The 21,979-nt window shown below is 40.4% G+C and overlaps 1 protein-coding gene across 1 annotated transcript in view; it reads right to left on the bottom strand.

Annotated features, from left to right (window-relative positions):
- Nucleotides 1–437: 437 nt before the first annotated feature.
- The window catches only part of LOC148649901 (mannosyl-oligosaccharide 1,2-alpha-mannosidase IA), a 212,250-nt gene continuing 190,708 nt past the window's right edge, over nt 438–21,979 (bottom strand). The window contains exons 6-12 of the mRNA XM_088603116.1: nt 20,124–20,247; nt 17,657–17,750; nt 16,351–16,466; nt 13,680–13,899; nt 8,028–8,200; nt 5,624–5,739; nt 438–1,832 (exon numbers count right to left, since the gene is read on the bottom strand). Of these exons, the coding sequence (XP_088459242.1) occupies nt 1,673–1,832; nt 5,624–5,739; nt 8,028–8,200; nt 13,680–13,899; nt 16,351–16,466; nt 17,657–17,750; nt 20,124–20,247 (1,003 nt within the window). The 3' untranslated portion in view covers nt 438–1,672. The remainder of the gene's footprint in view (nt 1,833–5,623; nt 5,740–8,027; nt 8,201–13,679; nt 13,900–16,350; nt 16,467–17,656; nt 17,751–20,123; nt 20,248–21,979) is intronic.

Below are 21,979 nucleotides of genomic sequence, written 5' to 3'. Positions count from 1 at the left end.
CAGGAATAAAAACAATAAACTCCTCCTCCATTAATTAAAATGGGCAGCAACTTTTAACACACATAAAAAAGAAATTGCAGCTTGTACTAAATTAAAACAGCAAGCCTCCACCCAGTATGCAGATTACAAACTGCGAGATGGCTGGTCTTAAAGATAGAAAAAACAGGTTTCTTGCAAATTAAGTCACTTCACAGGACACAGGATAATTTGTGATAGGTGGGCGAGTTAAAGTGATTTGTTCCAAGTATTAGTAAGGTAAATAGGTTGCTTTGAGACACTTACAAACACTGTTTGTTTAGCACCATGCTAGTTTACTGTACAGAACTGCAGCAGAGGGAGCAATATCGAGCCCTGCTGGTCCATCTTCAACAGTTTTTCATAGTTGGACCCCAACACAGAAAACCAAACGCACAAAGAACAGAAGCACAGAGTCGGGATTTGAAATGTACAAAGTTGCACAAGCCTTTTTACCGGCATTTTCAAAATTTCAACAAAGTATGTGAGGCAAAACAGGTCAAATTAACAACAGAATCCGAAAAAAAAAACATCTTGTTCTGTTTTACATAAGCACCTGAGAGAAAAGCAACAAAAAAAATACACTGAACAGGAATGCGAAGTCACAGTAAATAGAACACAGAGGCACTGCGGCCCCCCTCCTCAAGGGTCAACAAAGTCAGCTGTAAAATTACTGCTGCCAACACAGCAACTCATCTAAAAAAAGCTGGTTGCGCTTCATACCTGATAATTATGTCTTCCTGTTTGCGATTCAGTGAGCTTGCCTAGCAAGGATGCTGCTCGTGTGCCAAAATTTCACTTGGTGCTCTTCCGCGTGGTGGAAACTTTTTAATTACTTGTCACTAGTCAAGCTTCTTTATAATGAAAGTCCGCAGTCTGCAGCCAGTGTGCACCCAGTGACAGGATGTCTTAAATGCTCGGCAGTTAGCGGCAGGCTAAGTTGCACAGCTGAGCCAAACGAGAAGAGCATAATTAATGAAGCAAGGGGGAAAAAAAAAGAGAATATAAACAAACTGTACAAAGGCCCTTTTACTTATCCCGTCTTCCAAAAGAGGGTTATTTATTACAGATGTATCTGAGGAAACACAGTAAAAATGTTTTAAAAAGTCCAGGAGAATTATATACTTTGAATATATAGCTCGAGTTCATTAATATCATATTCCACCAGTCAGATAAATGTGCTATACCTACGATCTCTAAAAGCCAAATAAAAGTTGAAAAAAGGGAAAAGATCGCAAAGCTGTAAGGGAGGTATAGTATGGGCAAAAAGTAAAACAATGAAAAAATATCCTTTGGTCAAATCAACACTAAGAAAATACCGTACATATATATGTGTGCGCACACACATATACTGTATAATGTATAACTAAGCAAGTGATCATAAGTAGCTCAGTGGTTTTCGATTTCACAATATGGCCCAAAAATCAGCAGCCCCTGTTTGTGGCCACTAGTTTTCCTCATAGAGGAAAGAATGCGAGAGAGAAAGTGCTCTTAACATTGTCTGATTGTCCACGGAAACACTGGCGTCCTTCACAGCGGACAGCCGGCTCACAAAATACAATCACAGCATAATGACGAAATCCTTTACTGGAAAGGAAATGAAATCTCAACCCAGTGGAGTGGCTGAAGGCTCGTCTCCTCCAGCGAGGGGGGTGTGCTATTGCTCCTTCTGCTGCTGCCCCCACGCCTGGGACTCGCTGTCCCTGTCTCCTGTCATGCACTGGCGTCGGACCACGGGCAGGGGGTGGGCTTCAGTGTTGAACACCCAGTCCTCTAGCGGGAGGAGGCTGTCGTCAGAAAACAGCAGGTACAGATACCTGCAACGGGAAGGAGAAAGATCAAGACTAAGCGTGTTGATACATTCCACCCTGCCAATGTCATTTTTATTTCAAATTTTTGTCAGGAGCCATATCGCCTTGTAGCTCACAACTGGCAACCCACTGAAGCTACAGTATGCAGGTATGAGCCTGGTCAGTACCTGGATGGGAGACCTCCTGGGAAAAACTAAGGTTGCTACAGGAAGAGGTGTTAGTGGGGCCAGCAGGGGGCGCTCACCCTGTGGTCTGTGTGGGTCTTAATACCCCAGTATAGTGGCGGGGAGTGGTGCCATCTTTTGGATGAGATTTAAATCTGTGGTCATTAAAATCCCAGGGTGTTTCTCAAAAAGAATAGGGGTGTTATCCCAGCGTCCTGGCCATATTTCCCATTGGCCTTTACCAATCATGGCCTCCTAATAATCCCTGTGCTGTATATGAACTGGATTCATGACTAAGTTCTCCTCCTCACTGATAGCTGATGTGTGGTGAGCGTTCTGGCGCACTATGGCTGCCGTTGCATCATCCAGGTGGATGTTGCACATTGGTGGTGGTGTAGGGGAGACCCCATTACCTGTAAAGTGCTTTGAGTGGCATGTCCAGAAAAGGGCTATATAAGTGTAAGCAATTATTAATTATAAATCACAGTTTTGCCCGATCCTTTTGCACTGTTGTCTGGAATCACCAACTATTTACCAGCTCTACTTGCTACAAAGCTGCCACATTGGCTTCTGCCAGGAGACACAAGCCCTGCAAAGGTTTGTTCTTCATGTTTTCTGCTCTGATTCCCTCAGTGAGCCCCATAGCACTGCCAGCAGAGCTCTGCCGTCTGAGGGAGTACAGCTTCAATCCTCTCCAATAGCACTGCCAGCCGGGACACACCCAAACAGCCACAGGGGTCACCACTGAGAAACAACCTGAGGGAGCCCAGGCAATCGTCCAGCTTTTGCACAACCCTGTAAAGTTCAAACGAACGTGCCCTGCCTTTACTACACAATTAAGAGACTGATCAGGGCACAACATCACACAACTCCAACTCAGATTGTCAGTCTGCTCAATTACATTCTCTTAGAGCTATAAGGATCAACCCTTCATCCACATCATGCACAGTAATTCACAGAAGTGCTGTTTTCTCTAGCGCATTTAATAAAATAGGCACAATTTAGATGACTCGAGGTTTTACAACGACCTAATTTAAGATATGAATCACTTTTGCTTACATTTTTTAGGAAAGTTCATCACCTCAGAAATTGTTTGGTGAACATACTGTACAGTAATCTTACATGTAACATGTGAAAAACTTATGATACACCATGAACTACCTCCAAATCTGTCACTGGCAGACTCCCAGGTCTGACCTTTTTCAGGTTAGCCTTGAGGAGGCTGGAACAGTAACCATATACAGGACAGTATATGTGAAATCATACATTCGTGTTGCTACATTGTCTTCACAACCCTTTTTAAAATCTACAGAGAATCTCTGGATAAAAAAAGAAAATCTCCTTTTAATCAACCGCAAATCGTGAAACCAAACTGCTGACTACTGCTCTTTTTATATGACAGACGTGTGATCACATACTGCTGCCAGAGATGCACACAAAGATGTGAAAGTGCTCCAGAGATTCAACAGCAGACTTCCCATTGTCCCCACATGTGAAAACACCAGGTGAGTGGATGATTGTTAAAAATGGTTAAAAATAGTTCACTCAGCTTTCTTGACATCTCTCAGTCACAATTTACAGCAAACGTGATTTCTTACTATCTGAGCAAGCAAACTACACTCTAGGTTTAGAATAGTGGTATTCATAAAATAATGAATTTTCAAAATTCCTCAGCCTTGGGACTCTAGAGAGAGCACTGCTGCCATGGAAATTACTGAACACACCAAGCCCAAAACGGAGCAGCCTCAAACACAGCAGCGGCTAGCATTACAGCTTTTTGTACAAGACTGGGACATAGATCACAAGTGTAGAAGCATTGTGGGAAACCTGGAAGATTACACTACTTATTACCACGGTTTTGACACCCTTTTTATAGATGGGCACTACAGTACAGTTTCTATTTTTCTGGTTAGTCTTCTGGGTCTTTCCCCTGTATGAAGAGACTACCGGAAGAGATTTGTTTAAGACACCACTTAAATCCTGGAGTACCACTGTTAAAATGTCATCAGGCCCTGAGGATTTGTATTGTGGATCTTCCATGCTAATACAATTTAATACAGAACTTTGTCTTTTCATAGTCATGTTATATGTTTCTTCCCTAGTGAACATCTGAGTGAAATACACATTTAATACTTCCCTGTCATCCACTAGAAATTCCCCATCTTTGTCTGAGACATTTATTTAATCTTTTCTATTTTTTGCCATTCCAATACTGAAAAACACGTATTTTAGTCTCCTCTGCAATATTTGTCTCTCTCCGTCTTTTTCCTCTTTTAGACCTTTGTTGCTGTTTATTATATCCCGTTCTGTCTTCTGGAACTGGATTGCTTTTGTCTAGAACTATGCTGTTTTAGTTTTCTTCTTTCCCAACAAAAGTTCCACTGTTCAATCCAGTTTACAACATTACCGCTGTTTTCATTGCTGATATTCAGGGAACATGTTTGATAAACCAGGTCTGGAAAAAAAAAGCTCAGATAAATGTTCGTCATTGCTGGTCACAAAGAAACTTGCCTTAACTTTTTAAAGAAATGAACAAAAGGGTTGTGCTGAGGGATTCACACCAGGAGGAGAAAAGCAATATGATATCAGAATCCATTGCAAGGCTTAAGAGTTCTTAAAACTACTGGAGCACTGGGTGCTTTCCTCAGTCCTTTCAGCTCTATTAAATCTGACACACCATCACAGAGAAGATGGCTCAAATCACTGGAGAGCTGAGAAGAAAATCCCTTTCAGAAAACCGTCTTCTCTTTTTAGGCTTCACAAGCACTAAATTCTCAATAGTAAGGCATTGCTACAATGGTGGGTCGACAAATTCCCTTTCCTGGGCTCTTGTCTGCTTAATTGGTCTCTTTATTTCATTAACTGTAGAAAAAATGAAGACTTCTGCCCAGGCCTGATAAACAAAGTCTTAAAGCTATTGTACCATGAAGCATCTGTGCAAGTCACTAGCTTTAAAAGTTGACACCCCTAAGCACATGTAAGTGCAGCCGTTGGAAAAGAAATATTTTGGTTATCTGTGCGCTTTGAAATGGGATGACAGACAGTTTAGTTGTGTCGAGTGCTGACAAAAAAGCGATGAGATTTGGACCTGGGGAGGGGTGAGGCTGGGGGGAGGACAACATTTTTGCTAACAAATTCATTCAAGGAGCAAAAGTCTCGCATGTTACCGTTTCTCAAGCAGATTTGAGGAATTCCTAGAAATTACACATTTCCAAAGGAGATGTGCAAATGTCTGTGGAAAACCAGATGTAATATATGGAAAGAATAATCACATATTGAGTGAGTTTACGATTCAGAGCAATGTAACAATCTTTGGGTCAGAAATTATAAGGGGCCCATATACAGTATTTTACTACACTGGGATCTGGCATGCATTTGTTGTAACGTAACGACAACCTATCATCCACATTAGCCACAAAAAACACAACACTCTTGATGCAGCAAGGCACAACTTGAATTGACTGAGGGAGAAAGAGGGAGAGACAGAAACAGCGAGAGACACAGGCATACGGAGATGAAGAGAGAGCGAGCAAGAGAGAAATGTTGTAGTGTACATCTCAATTTGCTGTAACATGCTCTGCAGACAGGGGGAAAAAAGCTGCCATTCCAAAAGCTGATCGGACTGGTGCTTACTTCAAGGTTTCTGCTAAAAAGAAACTCTGTTGCATGTTGTCGTGGACAGGCGTACTAGTGTAGACATCTCTGATGCCAGAATACCCTGCTTCCACTCGACAATGTTTCTCGAGCGCCTGAGGGAGTAAGAAAAAGAGAAAATTTAAGACACACAGGAGCAAATTCATAAAGAATTTTTAGCTCTACACTTCTATAAAACTGGTCTATAGCCTGGGGACTGTTAAATTAGCATATTGAGAATCTTACATTGTACTAATGTACAGTACATTAGTGAAAGTGAAAGGTTATTGGGTTCTCATCTGAACAATCTCAAGTTGCTTTAAATTAGCCTAGTCGGATGTGGTCATCTCGTATTGTTTCAACAGTGATTCACTGGAAGAGTAATATAACAAAATGTACAACATAAATTACATAAAAATAATTTGAATGTACAAATAGAGGATTCAATTCAAAGCACATTAAATTCTTTATATACTGTAGGTACCCTGAGGTTGTAACACACAATTCAAAATAAGACATTCTTGGACGGACGCTCTCAATTTGCAATACTTTTTTGGATTGTATTTTCTACAAAATGCTGCTAATAGCTTTGTAGACCTCAACAACTTATCGGATCGCTTATCGGCTGGGACTAAAGGAGGAACATTTGTCTGCCGGTGCATTGGGCTGCTATCTGCGTGCTGTTAATAAACACACAAGACCGCCGCTGCAAGCAAGCCTGTCTGATTAACATGCAGGCTGAACAGGAATGACTAACACATTATTATCCAGTAATGGCAAACATGACGCTCGCAGAGTGTAATTAACAAAGCAAGATATTAGCTCTGAAAAAGTGCAATGTGATGTCTGTTATCTCCACCCCACTCCTAATAAAGTGTGCAAACATCTGTGCAGGCAAGTGCACTTTCATTCACAAGACTTAATTCTTTCCCCGAAATTGCTTGTGCAGGAACAAAAGCACGTGAAGTGCGCAGATCAGCCCAGTGTTCTTGGACAAATCTCTTCAAATGTCAATTTAATTTAATATGAGGAGTTTTTTTTTTTATCTCTTTGATCTCTTTTTCCTACCAAAATAAGGCATTAGACAACCAGAAAAACGATCTTAAGTGATTTTTTGTCTTTATTAAGTCTGTCCTTTTAAACCTCCTAAAGTTTAAACCTATAGACAATTTAGGAGATTGAGCTGAACACGTGCAGCATTCAGACGTTCTAGTTCACTCTTGTTATGAGAGTTTCTCAGTCCCCCTTCTATGCAAAGGAAATAAAACCGTCTCCCTTCCCCAGCCCATACAACCAACAAATTCCTGTATGATTCCACTACAAAATCACTATTGTACTGAAATCCTGTAGGATTTTCTAATCCACATTTCTTACAGATCCCTTCAGGGACTCTTCTGGTAATTATATTCTCTTTTCCAGTGAAAGTAGGGATTTCCAAAGGATCTCTATAGAATCCCAGAAGAGCACAGAAGTATACTTGTAAGGGTTTTGGTCTTAAAATGTTAGAATGGAACTATATCTTTAATCAGAGTTGGAAACAAACCTGTTTTTCAACTTTCACTTTTAAGAGTGAGCTGTAGGCTGGTGTAGTAAACCCATCTCCCCTTTGGAATCTTCCTGCAAAATGCTCGCCTTTCCCAAGATACAAATTGCAAGCTCCAAGACTTCATCTGAGTTTCATTAATGTACACAAGCAAAAGCAATTAACTTTAGGGCAGGGATCGACCTTTGAGAGGCTAGGTGACTTAACACTAAACGAGAATCAGACCTCTCTTAAAAGGTCAGTGCAAAATGTTCTGAGTGTACATGCATCCAGTGCTTTATCCAATACCATATCACGGCGGACCCAGAGCCTATCCCAGCAAGCAACAGGCACAAGGCAGGATACACCCTTGATGGGACAGCAGTCCAACCGCAGGGCAGACATAGACAAAAACACACATACGTACACTCACACCTGGGCTAATTTCCAGAAGCCAGTTATTCTACCAGTATGTTTCTGTGGGAGGAAACTGGAGCAACTAGAGGAAACCCACACAAACAAGGTAAGAACATCCAAACTTCACGCAGACAGCGTCCCAGGAATGGAACCAAACGCCCTAGTGTTGCAAGGCAACAAAACTATTGCACCATTGTGCCACCCTGTTCTGAGTGTGAACAACACAATTAACGTTCTGGTCCAAAAGTTATGTTAGTGGTGATATAAAAAAGCAACATGTATTTTTGGCGATTCAGTGACACGAGATAAGTACCTGGGTTATAAATATTAGGTAAGGGTAGACTTGAGGATTTTGGCTAATGTACATGTACAAGGATTCAATATCTGTAACCTGTAACCTTTTAGTTAAGAGCCCAGTGGCCCAGCCGCCCCCAGGTACCAGATTCACATGGTCCAGTGTCTTACCTGTACAGCCTCCCAGCCCCACTGCCTGTACTTCAAGTCGTGTGTCAGCCTCCACATGTACATATAGCTCTCCACCACCTCGGGGCGCAGGATGTAGTATCTGTCACTGAGCCGCGTGGCCATGGCCTCGGAACCGCTGTCAAATCTGAACGCCTCCGGGCCGAGCTTCGTTGCTGGGACACAGAAATCACGCTCATGAGACACCTCATTCACATCCATGCCAGAGACACAACAGGATGTAACAGCAATTAAGAACCATCGAGTCTGGTTAATGAGCAGGAAAACTGTGTTTCCAGAGAAAGATAAAGCTGCTCTTTTGTAGCGGTAGCGGTAGCGTAAGTTACAAACAAGAGGAGGTCATTCAGCCTAACCGGCCCTGTCCCGCATGGTAGATAGTAGTTAATTGATCCAAGAATCACATCAAGCCATTTCTTGGAAGAAACCGGAGTATTGACTTCAACCACATGGCTGGGTAGTTTGTCCCACTCCCCTTAGGACGTGTACTGCATAACCAGTCTTGAGAACAATACAGAACACCACATTTTGTATAAAGTACTCAAGTCGATTATTACACATTTGATTAGACAGGGTTATTACAGGCACATCCTATCGAAATTTAGTTAGAGCAGCTAATGGCGTAGTATAATTGCTTTTCTTACACCACTGTTGTATCTAGCTTGGTTTGAAATGTACACATCTATGATGGCTTGTAGAAATCCAGAATGCTGATTTTGTTTTTGAGCTAGAAGCTTTTAAAAATTTTAAAGTACTTTTTTCAACAGGTAGAAAACGGGTACTTATTCTGTTCAAATATACAGTCTGTGCAACAAAACAGCGCACACATTTGATCTGTTGAAGGAAGAAAACCTATGTCATTATTATCAAAAAAACTAAGTGATGCTTAAAATATCCACCATTCGGAACAAGCAATTGTTGTGTCATGCTTATTTGAACCTGTCAAATTAAAGCGCTTTCTGCTTGCTTCAGTAATATCTCTGTCGAAGCTGCTCGCTTTACCATGACAGGGCTATGTGCAGGACAGGCATAATTGTGATCCATTAAAAATACCCATCAGGAATTCTAGCTATAGCACCTCTTGAGCTGATCAGGGTCCTATCTCAAGTAGTACTGATGGACTGGATTGGCATTTTCTGCGGTGACTTCTGCGGCTGGTAACAGGGACGCAGTAAAACACTTCCAGTCAAATTCTGTCTATAGACAATTTTACAAACTGTGAAACAGGGGGAATCCCTGTAAGAATAAGAGTAAGAATAAGAATAAGAGTAAGAAGCTGCAATTTTCCACTCTAATCATAGTGTCAGATCCAAGTTATGCTGGGACAAGGGACATAGAGAGAGAACAGTTTTGAGTTTTATTGGCTTAAGGAGGAAACTAGTTCTTCATGCAACACACACATTTACAGATAGCCAATTATTCCCTGTAAGGGTCAGGGTGACCTAAAATCTTTTCCAAGCATACAGTAACTTCCCGGGACCTTTGCATGGGACGCCGATCCATAATGTGGACAAAGGCCACATTAGTTTGGGGAAAATATGCAAACTATACAAAGCAAGTCCAGATTGTCACCTAGAGAGTCTGTCTAGAGCAGCCCTCTGCTATACTGCTGTACCACTTGTGAGATCCGTTTTCTTTGGGTTGACAGCAGTTTCTCATCCTGGCAAGGATCACATTCCCTCTCATTGCATCCTCTCCTTTCTTGCCTAGTAGATATCTGATTTCGAGACCGAATAATTGCTCTTCCTCAGATGGGTGGATCAATGTGTTTGTTCAGTATGTCGGTGTTAATAGACTGGAGAATCAACAAGCCGACACAGAAAGCAGCATGGATCTCTTTTCTCTGACACTTCCTCCGTGTCTCTCTACCAAGCAGCAGACACAAGGAACAAGGATAGGACTTTCCAACTGTACAGCACAGGAGATTCCAAGACTGTAGCCTCCAAACTTATACAGGTCCTCTACTCCAGTTCAACAGTATCAGTCAGTCATTAGGAATACAGTGTAACCATATTAAATGTTCTCTTACTGTCTATTACTACTACAGATATACTACATTTAATTCTATCGTTACTAGTTTTCATTACAACAATAATGAAGATAATAGAATACTTCTATAAAATCATATTCCACTATCTAGATGCCTTTTGTGTAGCCATAAAGAACAATCGTTCTATAAAAAAAACAATTTGAGATTCAATAAATTGGATTATGAGAGTTTTGTGGTTTCGATCATACTATTTGATTTCTGTGAGAAGCATTAATTTGTCCACAGCCATCCTTGGATTCAGAGAGCCAACCTCCTGTACTTCAGTCAGGAGCTGGGAAGTACAGTATTTGTCTTGCACTTCACAGCCTCAAACAATTAATTATCAAGAATAGGTGATTAACAATCCTCTGTTATTGCAAAACTACATATTTTTATTTTCCTTTTTCCTTGGGTTTTAACACTATTTTCTCAGACAACCCCCAACCTCATCAAACAGTAAAGCCATACAACTTCACTTCGCTCATCCTAATTTCTTAAGGCCTGGAATTTATCTAAGATCAAATAAAATGGGCGTGTGTTCAGTTTAATAATTGGAACAAAAATCAGAAAATCCTTCAGCCCCCACGGAACAGTATTCCGTCACTAAACTATTTCTCTCTTAATAAGTTAATTGCTTTAAAAATGTTCTCCTACTGTTTAAATAACAGGTAATTTAGAATGACCTACTGTATAATATCTGGACTGGGGCTCTCCAGGATCACATTTGGAGATCCATGCTGTGGAGCTCCTGTTGTTCACTATTGCTCTTCTTTAGTAAAATGTACTTGGACAGTACTCATGATCATGGCCTGAATCCAGCAGCTGATGAAATGAGTGAAACAAAAGGTACTTTTCCCCCTTACAAATGTGTCTGAACAGTCACTTAGCGCCACATAGTAAAATCAAGAACATTTTAACAAAAAGTGAAACCATGGCTACTGACAAGTCTTTCCGATAACAAAAGGTTCAATTTTTTAATATCTCTGCCTTTTTTATGATATGGTGGTGATAAGAAAATGAACGCGTCCCTTCGCCGCGAAAAAATGTAGTGAGCCCTCACAGTTTGCTTTCTGAAGGGTTGGTGAGGAAACAGATGTGATGAAGCTACAAATGTTTTGGCCCTTTTTCCTCTCAAGACTGAAGGAGGGTCTTAGACAAGGGCAAATGCTGTTTGCTTTTTTGATCACAGTCTGCACGGGCCCCTTTGTTTGCAGTGCCAAGCGCCTGATCCTCTGCAATTGAGCAAGAAGGCACTATCCTCCAGGTCAGGTAAATAATACAGCAAAAGCATCTGGTGAACTTCAAAATGAAAACAGAACTAACTTACTGCACAGGATTAAGGACACGACTTTTACTTTGAACAAAATGCAGCTCCCTCCCTCCTCATCCTGTAGGCCACCATTATCCTTTTATTTCAATCTTCAGAGTGGAAGCTGGGGGTAGTTAATGGGCGCCACTCAGCAAGCAATTCCTTTTCCAAGAGGCATAACGCAGGTGATTGCCATCAAAGTTACAGCGTGCACATCTGTGATGCCACCATAAAAATATTAAGGTGAGATGAAGTGATAATGCTAATTCTGAAATGGAGCTGTTTAATGGATAACTGTCCCCTTCCCCGCCAAATTCTTAATTGGTACCTGAGCTCCTAACATTGATTAGATTTTCTCCATTCATATGGAAACATCTTCCATTTTGAATGAAGAGAACAGAAATGTCAATTTGCTCTGTAGCAGGCTTCAAATACTTTGGGATTATGCTACTGTATGTCTGCAATCAAGCCCCTTCTGCAGATTCAATAGAGTTGAATTAAAACCAGAGCGGATTGTTGTGCATGAAACCTGCAGAGATAGATTTCTGGCACAGTGTCAGCGAAAGCTCTCTGTTTTGTAATATCCACTCGTAAACTCAAACATAACCCTAACCTCAATGCTAACCCGACTTTTCTCCTAACCTTAACACTAGAGTAACATTACAACAGACTTGAGATGTGCAGGCTGTAGCAGATAAGAGGATAGCCAGGAAAGCCGGACATATTGGGCACCCTGCCAATGCACACCTCTAAATCATATTTCCTTATACACTGAATATAAAATCGAGACATACTACTCAGGTTCAAGAGTGTCCAGGCGAGCAACAAGTAAGGCAATAAAATTAAGATGCAAATACGTACTGTAAGAGGGAGATAAGTCAGGGTCAGACAGAGTAAATTTTTTTTTAACAAGAACCAAAACGGATGAAAAAAGGACCTAATTTAAAAATCCGAGGTAAAAGAGGTGCCACACGCTCCGACTGACTTGATCGTAATACAGATTTATACCTGCAGGATTTAGAATCCAGTTGAGATGTCAAATAAGTGTTTGAGATTAATTTTAACAGATGCTGGTAAAGGGCAATTCAAAAGCCTGAAGAGTCTACAGGTAATATACAGAGCCCTGGCACATTAAAACCAACATCCCACAGAAACAATGAGCGGCACAATCAATCAGCTTTCACACCGCTCTTCCCATGGAAAATAAACAACAGTCATCTGCATCCAGCACTGCATAAGGCTGCAGGCTAAGCAACAGAAAATCATTTGTGCATGCTCCTTTTTGTGGTTGGTGTTGTGTCCCAGAGCTCTACACAAAGTGCATAAAAAGGTCATGAAAATAGAAAATAGTACTTAGAGCTACAGGCACAACTAAAAAAGAATTGTTAAGAGGGAGACAGAAAAGATACTTCAAAGGAGGCAAATAACTTTTCCAGTTCTATAACAGTAAACAATAAATATAGGAGTAAACAGGTTATAAGATAATAGATTCTTAATACTAGAAGATAAAGCTAAGAACCATGACCAGGAGATAGTGGGTTAGACAGCCTCTCACTGGGCCAATGTGAGTAGCAGTGTGCCACAGGGATTCATTTCAAGCTCACTGCTTGTCCTGATACATATTAACAATCTTGATACTGGTATAGTTGGCAAAGAAGTCCAATTTGATGGTGATAAAAAATAAGGGGAGTGGTAAACAGAAATAGCATGAAGGGAGTCACAATAACACTAGACAAAATCTTGGACTGAGCCACAGAGCTGCGGGAAATTAAACACAAATGGAGTCTGGATTATTCTAAGTCCTCAATAAGACCTAGAAGCAATACATAAGCAAACTGAATTCTTGGGAATAGAACAAAAAACAATCCAGGGAAGATATGCTAAAACTTTCCAATGCTCTAGTAAGACCTAATGTACAGTATACTGCAGCATTGTGTTCAGTTTTGAACAGGCACAACCCAGGGGACTGCTTCACACTCAGTGGTGAAACGAAAACTCTGGGATCACAGTTGGCAACCTAAGAGGAATTCATTTAGGAACACTTCTTTACTCCAAGAGTGGTGGGCGGCTGGAACAGGCGTCTCAGCCAGCTGTGTGAGGCCCAAACTCTGAGCACCTTTAAGAAACAGCTGGTCAATATTTAAGTCTCATTCCAAACAACCAAAACAAGCAAGACAGGCCAAATGGGCCCCCCTCTCTCTTGCAGGTCTTCCTCATGTTCTAAGTCAGGGCTGTTTCAATTTATTAGGACCACCTCTACCATGGGTAGAGCAGGCGCAGGGCCAGTCTGTGCACCTACTTGACCGCGTGTAGGACTCGTGGCAGGTGTGCGTGATCTCTCCAGCAAGGTCCATATAGTGCTGGTGCTTCTCCGCCTCTCCGTCTTCCGCTCCTATGGCGATCATCCCGCCGGAGAAACACGCCAGGTGACCCATCTTGTGGTCCAGGATCCCCCCTCTCCATTCTGCAAAATAGGTGAGGCCTCCTGGAGACTTCTGCACCAGATTGGTTTCTATAGCCTGCAATAAGAAACAAGCTCTTTAGGGAATTCTTTACCATCATTTGTCTCCAGGCCTTTGATAGCCACTATTACTGCGATCTGGGAAAGGGAGATTAGAAAGACCTTTGAAATACTTGGGGGTTTGCAACATCACAGGCTCACATTTATGTTATTTTGGGTTTTTCTTTGGTTGTGTGTGATAAGAGCTCAGGCAAATTAAAATGCAGCACACCTCCCATGACATGCACTGTAAGATTTCAAATGCAAAGAAGAAAAAAAAAGTCAAATAAGCCTCTACAAAGTTTTGTTCCATTCAAATGCTTTAGTTTATTAGACACTAGAGGCCCTGTCTCTAGTTTTAAAAAAAAGTGAAGGGCTTTGATCACAGGTTTTGTTTTTCGCCTGCTTTTGTTTTTCGCACACAGAAATGGAAACAGCCCGAGACAGGAAGGGATTCAATAACCTGTGAGTCAGAAGAGGTTATCTGCCTCTTTCAATGATCAGCTTTCACTCTCGGGCTTTTCTGCAACAGCTGTTGCCATGTTGGTGAACTTGGTTGACCTCCTGCAGTAGCTGCCTGAGCTTTTGTCTGCCCCTACTGGGTAATTGGTGCTCTTAACTGATATACTCCATGCTTTCCCTGCTGTGGTCAATGCCCTTTGTCGAGAAGCAAAGGGCTCCAGTTTGCACAGAGCAGGGCTACAGCTGTTGAGCCATGCCCGTCTCTTTCACTTGCGGTACAGTGCAGCAGATCTCATCAAATCCATTGCAGAGATGCCAATTGTCGTGTTGTGCAAGGTTAAGGGGAAAACGTGATTCTGTGGGAATGTTTTGAATGAAAGTACAAGGCCTGTTTATAGCTGAAGAAAAGAGCCACTGATAAGTCTTTGCATCTCAGCTGTTGCACAGGCTCAAGGTCCGGGTGAAACAAACTGCATTGAGTGCAATGACATTCTGATCATTTTGGGTTTTGAGGATAATTTTATTGGAAACCTGTATAAACCCCTAGATTTTCACAACACAAGAGTTTTATGGTAATTAACTTCCTTTAAGTTTCTTAGAGACTTAATCTTCTTGTGCTAATTATGAACTGCACTGATCTTAACTGGGGAAAATGTTTGCCTGCTCTTCTGCAAGGTTCCTGTGCTATAATTCTACTATCTGGGAGACAGTTAAATCTGGGATCTTTATACCAACAGTTAAAGACAGTTAAACTGGTGGGATCACACAAGAAATTGTTACGTTTAAATGGTCAGAATGAAACTGTGACCAATAAATATGGCAGAATGGCCAAGATATTGCGCTGTGAACTCATACCGCCCACTTTGTCCTTTGTAATTCAATTTTTGATTCTCATTTGTAATTGTCCATAGAGAATGACAAACTTTCATTGAAGACAGAAATAAAAGAACTGTTATACTGTATACCATAAGAGAACTGTCCCTCTATCTCAGTTGGCCTTCAAGCACTTAGCCATGATACCACTGTGCTCTTTCTCATTGATAAGTTTTTTCCTCTTTCCTTCACGATCTTGTTCTGCAACTCCACTTCGTAATTTCCTCCTTTATCTCACAAGAGGTAAGATTAATTTCACAAGCTATCATTGCATTGTCCCAAGTACCAACAGCCTGCAGTCTCCCAGTGTGAGCTGAGCTGCGTCTATCTCCTTCCAGTTCAGCTCAGCGTTTCTTTGATTTTTGAAAACCCTGGTTTCCGAGTTGCTCATCTTTTCCAAAGATTAGATATTCCAGTCAACTGGAGCTGGCGCTTGCTCTGAGGAGCTCAGAGGGCACACATGACACATAAGTCATGTTAGACAACTTTCATCTTTGTCCAAAATCGGAATGAAACCCTGCAAAGTCTGATCATACTGAGGGCTGCACAGCTGTTTCTCTTTCAAGTCTCCAGCTCTGGAAAAGCAGAGTTAGGTCTGGCTCCGTGCATGCACCATGAACTCAGCTGGGCTAGTCCCACTCCAGCCCTGTCCTGGCAGTTAGTCAGAAGAGTATTTTTCTTCAGGTCCAGAAGAGGTTCAGAGTTGCAAGAGAAAGCACCAAGACTGATTTCAATTGATGTTTATGACAGAATATCCACTTATATGAATGCTGTTTTATAAACAACAAATACAAAGTGTCTTTGTTTGCCATTCCAGCTTATCTATTTCTTATGCCTGCAATTAAAAACAGATCTATATTATATATTCAATAATTCATATTAATCTATATGACACGGGTTATGCCAACTAGTACAGCAAACCACTATGTGCTCGTGTGTGAAAGAATGTGAATTTGGGACTTTCATCAATAGCTGGGTACATTAGTGTAGGGATTGGAAGTGACTTTACATGTAGAATTTGTTCGGCATTATGACATTCTGTTCAAGTTCTCCAACTGCTCTTAACTGTGACAATACTAGTGCATCACCCTGGTAATCATATTATATAACCTTTAATACTGTGGGGAAAACATACCTCCAGAGCATTATAATACATTTTCTTGGCTTCTTCATCTGTCTTGTCTGACATCAGATATGATTTGATCAAATACTCATAGAAACTGTCCCCAAGGCCCCCGATAGAAACATGATCTGCAGAAGAGAAGAGGAATTATTTCTAAATGGTTGCAAGACTTTCTTCTATACCTAAATCTCATGACGATCTGCATGTCTGAGGGTCACACCTGCACTGGTTTACTCTCCTTGGAGTTTTGTAAAGAAAAAACACAGGGTGCAGGGCACAGCGCTAATGTTCCCTGACTGTGGAAGGAAAAACCTTACTGTCGGAAGGACAAAATCATATCTTTTGAGAAGCAGAGCTGAGGAATTAAAATGCTCCATGCATTCAAGCAGGACTCCATGAGCATTGTGTCAACAGTTGTGTAAAGGTTATCTTTGTTATAAAAGAGCTTCCTAGTCAGAGCTGCTATATAGTTTTTTGTTTCAGCATGAATAAAATACCAGCAGTTCACCTCAACTTATAGAATAAGGTTTTAAACAGTTAAACATTTAACATTTACACATTAAAAAAAAACTACTAAAACTGTTACCCCCATTCCAAATCTTACAGAATTATTATTTAATTTGTAACATTTGTAAAAAATCTACTAATTCTGTTTCTTAATTCTGCTTCTGTTTCTTAGCTACACTAATAAACAACTCGAGACCTGCAACATTAATTATGTGGGACTGTGTATAAACAACATTATATTTTTACAAAAAAGATACTGTTATATAAAGAGATACTGTACATATTAAATAGTGAAGAATAGCCTTACTTTAGCTAACCAGTGACTATTGTAAAACTGCCTCCTGGCAATTCAATGTAGTGGAAGATCTAATATATCTCTACTAAAATATTCAAAAGCTTTAATTACTCAGCTCAGCTATAATGCCTGTTTTATTGTAGTTCAATGGTGAAAAGGGCTGTTTCTTTAATCAACTTATTTTCTGAAACACATATGAAACAGTGCTTCACACAGTAGATGACACTTTTTGGGGAGACAGTTATTTAAGGAGTAAAAGGGCAGTCATAAATCCACAACTTTGGCTTATTCAATTAAGTACAACAGATAAAACATATGCAGCACAAAGCCAAGCACAAAATGGAGTATACTGTACACACACCAAAATGTCACTGACACCTAATGTAGAAGAGACTAATACTGTAATAATTGCTAGCAGGTGAGACAAAAGCGTCTCCAAGCAGTTTTTTAACAAATAGAGATTCCGAGACAATGCCCCAAAAGGAGGAAAAACAAAAAGAGAAAATGTATACTCACGCTGCACCCAGTTGCCACTGACTGGGCTGAGGAAGTTGGGATAGAGCCCTTGGGGCTTGTCAATTTTGTTCAGCACTTTTCGAATGTTCATGACCTGCAGGGACATGGGAAAGGGTTAGCAAAAGATTCCACAACCAGCACGACACAACTCAATCAATCAGGCACACAAGGAGGAACGGCCCCAAGAAAGCCATCGCGCTTGTAAACAGAGCTTGGGCCATTAAATATTCAGCAATTAATTTCCTCCAGATGCTGTTTCCTTTTGAAAAACATTCCATAAAAATAAATAAGAGATTTGTAACACATTTTAACTGAGGAGTCATCCAGCTGTAAGTCTACTCGGGGCCTTTTTGAAGCTGTGGAAAATAATTACCAGCACTATGTTTTCTTTTTGCATTACAGCTGTGGGAGTCTTCTCACGTGGCTTCAAGTACAGTAGTACACATGTGTATTGTAATATAATCACTTTCATTTCTTGAGTTCAGACAATATGTATACCGATGCACAATAAACATGCAGCAGTCCAGGTTTGACATCTACAGCATAAATAATATTATTCACATTATAAAGACAGCTTTCTAGATTGAGTAGAATTTTAGCTTGGGATATAACGTTGAGCACATTATGTAATTTAATCGAAAAAAACAGTTGTTCGGGATTTGGTATTTGAGTTGCAGTAAAATTGCTGAAATCAATAAGAATCTGTAAAAATAGCTATTCAAAAAAGACATTTTAATCCACGCAAGAATGTAAAAAGATACAATTGTGCCACAGTTGAGTAGTTGAAGAGCTCTGGTTCCTATCGTCTCGACTGAAGGCAACCCGTTTGGGACAGAATTTGCCCAGAGAAGGAGATGCTCTGCTTCGACAACCAGCAGACTAATTTAAAAGAAACTAGAACACCGGCTTAGTGAAGGACAGGCCACATCCTGGGAGGCACAGGGTCATTACACTGGCCCAGGACACTCACCTCCTGCTGATCCATCTGCACACTTTCAGATTGCAGTGGCAATAGCACAAGAAAATCCAAGAAAAAACAACCTGTACATCGACAGAATGACTGTACAATAGCTCATTGTCTGCTGGTAAGTAGTGTGCAAGGTCGGAGGCCATTCAGAGATGTTGACAACTGAGAGATTAAGCCATTGCCTTCTGTGGGCTTTAGAACATCTGAGATAGCAGCAGAGGGACTGATGGAGCATGTTATTCACAGATGAATGCTGTTTTGCCTTTGACTGACCTGACAAGACAATGTGTACAGAGGCGCTGTGTTGGATATTGTACTGACTGTTGAATAGTTCCAGCTCACCACTGGGGCAGTGCACATGTGATGTGAGGCACAATCGTCTTTAAAACATTACTACTTTTAAAGGCAACCTTTTGATACTGTATTGTACAGTACATTGAAAATGTCCTTAAACCAACAGTTTTTCCATTCCTGGATGGTAATCTAGAAATACCAGATTTTCCAGCAGGCCAATGCAAGATCAGACAGTGCAAGTATTATAGTAGCATGCAAATCAAGTCATTGGGTGTGGCTAGCTTTTTCTCCTGACCCGACTCCAAAAGAACATCAGTAATCAATCTGCCAGGGTCACCAACACTGGCAGCTGTGTGGCACAGTGGTCAGAGCTGTGCTTGAGTAACTGGAAGATCACGGGTTCATATCTCAGGTGACACATTGTGTTGCACTGTTGAACAAGGTACTGTATTTCAACCACTTTATTTCATTATAATATTCACATGTGTGCAAATAAGTCACTTAAGTGGTATTAGTAGTACCAACAGGATACAATTGCAACAGTCCAGAGGAGTTCTATAGCAGCCTTTTAAATAGTTTATTTAAAAGCAGCACATCAGAACAGACAGTCCTGTCAGGTCTGTGCTAATGCTCAGGTCTGTCATACCTGATATTAGCTTTAGAATGTTTTCATTTTGACAGTAGTGCCTTACTTCATACTACACATTAATTATGATTCTTTGATATTTGCTTTTCTGGTAATGTTTCCTGTAATTTTGAATGACGTCTCCATTAAAAATAGATCATTGAATCCAACAGTGCAACAGTATACACAGTGCTTACAACACATGTATCTTCATTTGTAATCAAGTAAATTTAATTTAAAATGTAATTACCTTTATAAATAACTGTCTAACACACAACTTTTTAGAAGTTTCCACAGAGAAAGCAATTTATTTCTTAGTTGCCTTTGCCTATGAATGTTTTAAATAAAATTTTATTATGGTTCTGTGTAATCTGAGACCAGGGATGGGTAACTGGAAGAACCCTGCATTTATAACAAGTATTTTTAAATTAGAAACTGATTAGGAACTGATGATTTAATAACTTATCTAAAAAAGAAATTCAACTTAGAAATTTTACTTAGAAGAAGAAACGTCATGATGATCAAAGGCGTAATGAAAAGTGGATGGGCCTTTCTCCCATTCCTGTGTGGCATTGACCCACCTTCTCAGAATAAAGCGGGTTACTGGTGATTTCACTCAGGTGAACAAACTCCAGGTGCAAGGTGCCAAACTCTGCCAAAATACTGCTTCCTGCTGATGCCCAGCCCCAACTCCAACTAGTGCCACTGGAATTCAAAGCAGAAAGCAGAATCTCAGGTTAATTAGATCAAAATACATCAGCATCGACTGAAGACTAAATCACACAACCTTCAGAAAATTAAATGTGTTAGAAACATAGTCTTTATGCTATGACTTTGTGTCTACATTTAGTGTTGATGCTTTAAAAGACCAAAGATATTCAGAGAATAAAACAGGTGGCACATCAGACACATTAGACTCAAGTTATTAATATCCTAATCAAATAAAGGTGGAAATAAATTCCACCTGAATTAGGGATTCAGGTACAACATAGCCTTGTAAATAGGTCTAGAAGGTACCATTGACTTACTACTTTAGAACAGAATGTAGGAATCATTTTGTCATAACAGAGCTATAATTATAATTGGGCAAGTATTTGCCAGGTGATGCTGTCAGAGCTAGAAACAACTGGGAATATTGAAAAAATAAGTAGCTGAAGCCTTGAAGCCTATTCAAAGCACAGGCATTCACTCCCCATCTAGAACACATCCAGAAAGCCACTTACAGCTGGAATGCATGTGATTAAAGGTCAGCCAAAATGGATTCACAGGGCTAGGTAACACCCTGGTCAACGGTGTTAAAGCCAACTGAATAACATGCTGAAGGAGACATGAGTCTATAGCAGATTAATCTCCCCAGAAATTCTGGTACCCATTCCTACACCTGAGCCAAGTGAGGCAATCTGGATTCAAGGATGCAGCAGAAGTGCTCACTACTTAGCGGCTTGAACCGACAGCATTTTTTTACATCAGTTAATCTGCATCTACAGCTAAGGGTCCTGGTGAATTCTCAGAGCAGGTTCGCAGGTGTCACCCTGATGCCTTGACAGTAACAAACAAAGCTTAGTCAGGATTTATAGATTGGCTCACACCTTTAACGTGTGGCGAAGAAAAAGCAAGCTCAGGCAAAGTTTAAAAAACACTTAAAAATTGAAACAAATGTCGATATTGTCAGGGACTAATTTTATAGTACAGACTGCATCTTTCAAAGTTATTAACAAAACCATGGTGTTATTAAAAAATCTGTCATTTATCTTGTCAGACCGGCCTTGTGATATGTGCTTTTTAATGAAACTGAAGTGAAGAAAAAACAGTAGCATTTTATATTACAAAAACATATACTGTACAGTATACAAATGTCTAAACCCAAAGGATTTCCTATTATCTCTTTGCTTTAGTTTTTTTAATAAGCAGTTACGGTTTCTGTTGAAGTTTCTGATTTTTTTTCAAATTTGCAATCCTGATCTATGTGTGTATTACAAAATCTGTCTACATCATTAGCTGCTCACATTCAACTTGCAAACATCTGTGAAACTAGAAAATCAATTCTTAATAGACTAAAATGCAGAGAGAGAGATTGCCTTGCCTCTGCAGAAAACAGTTTTTTTATTATTATTTAGTTTTACGCACCAAAAGATTTGGTACCCATAAATTTAATCAGTTCTGAAAAATGATAAATATGAATAAAAGCCAAGGTAGTAATAGGCAACTATGTTGTGATATAAGGCTAGTGTTACCTCAAAATCCCATCAAGCTCACTGCCTACTCTGATTTTAGTTCTGCAAAGTATATCGTCACTGTTATACCCATAACTAACCAAGGGTGTTGACCTCCCTCATCAATCTCTATGCTGCCCCAGATGTCAGAACTAAATAAAGACAAATACCCCTCCCGCTGACACACAGGTAGCACAGTGAGCAGAACAGTGGAATAGGAGCGG

Source organism: Lepisosteus platostomus, chromosome 13 (assembly GCF_059453375.1).
Source record: "Lepisosteus platostomus isolate fLepPlt1 chromosome 13, fLepPlt1.hap1, whole genome shotgun sequence".
Lineage (NCBI taxonomy): Eukaryota > Metazoa > Chordata > Actinopteri > Semionotiformes > Lepisosteidae > Lepisosteus > Lepisosteus platostomus.
The sequence above is the reverse complement of the archived record's forward strand: the minus strand, read 5'-3'. Positions and strand labels throughout refer to the sequence as shown.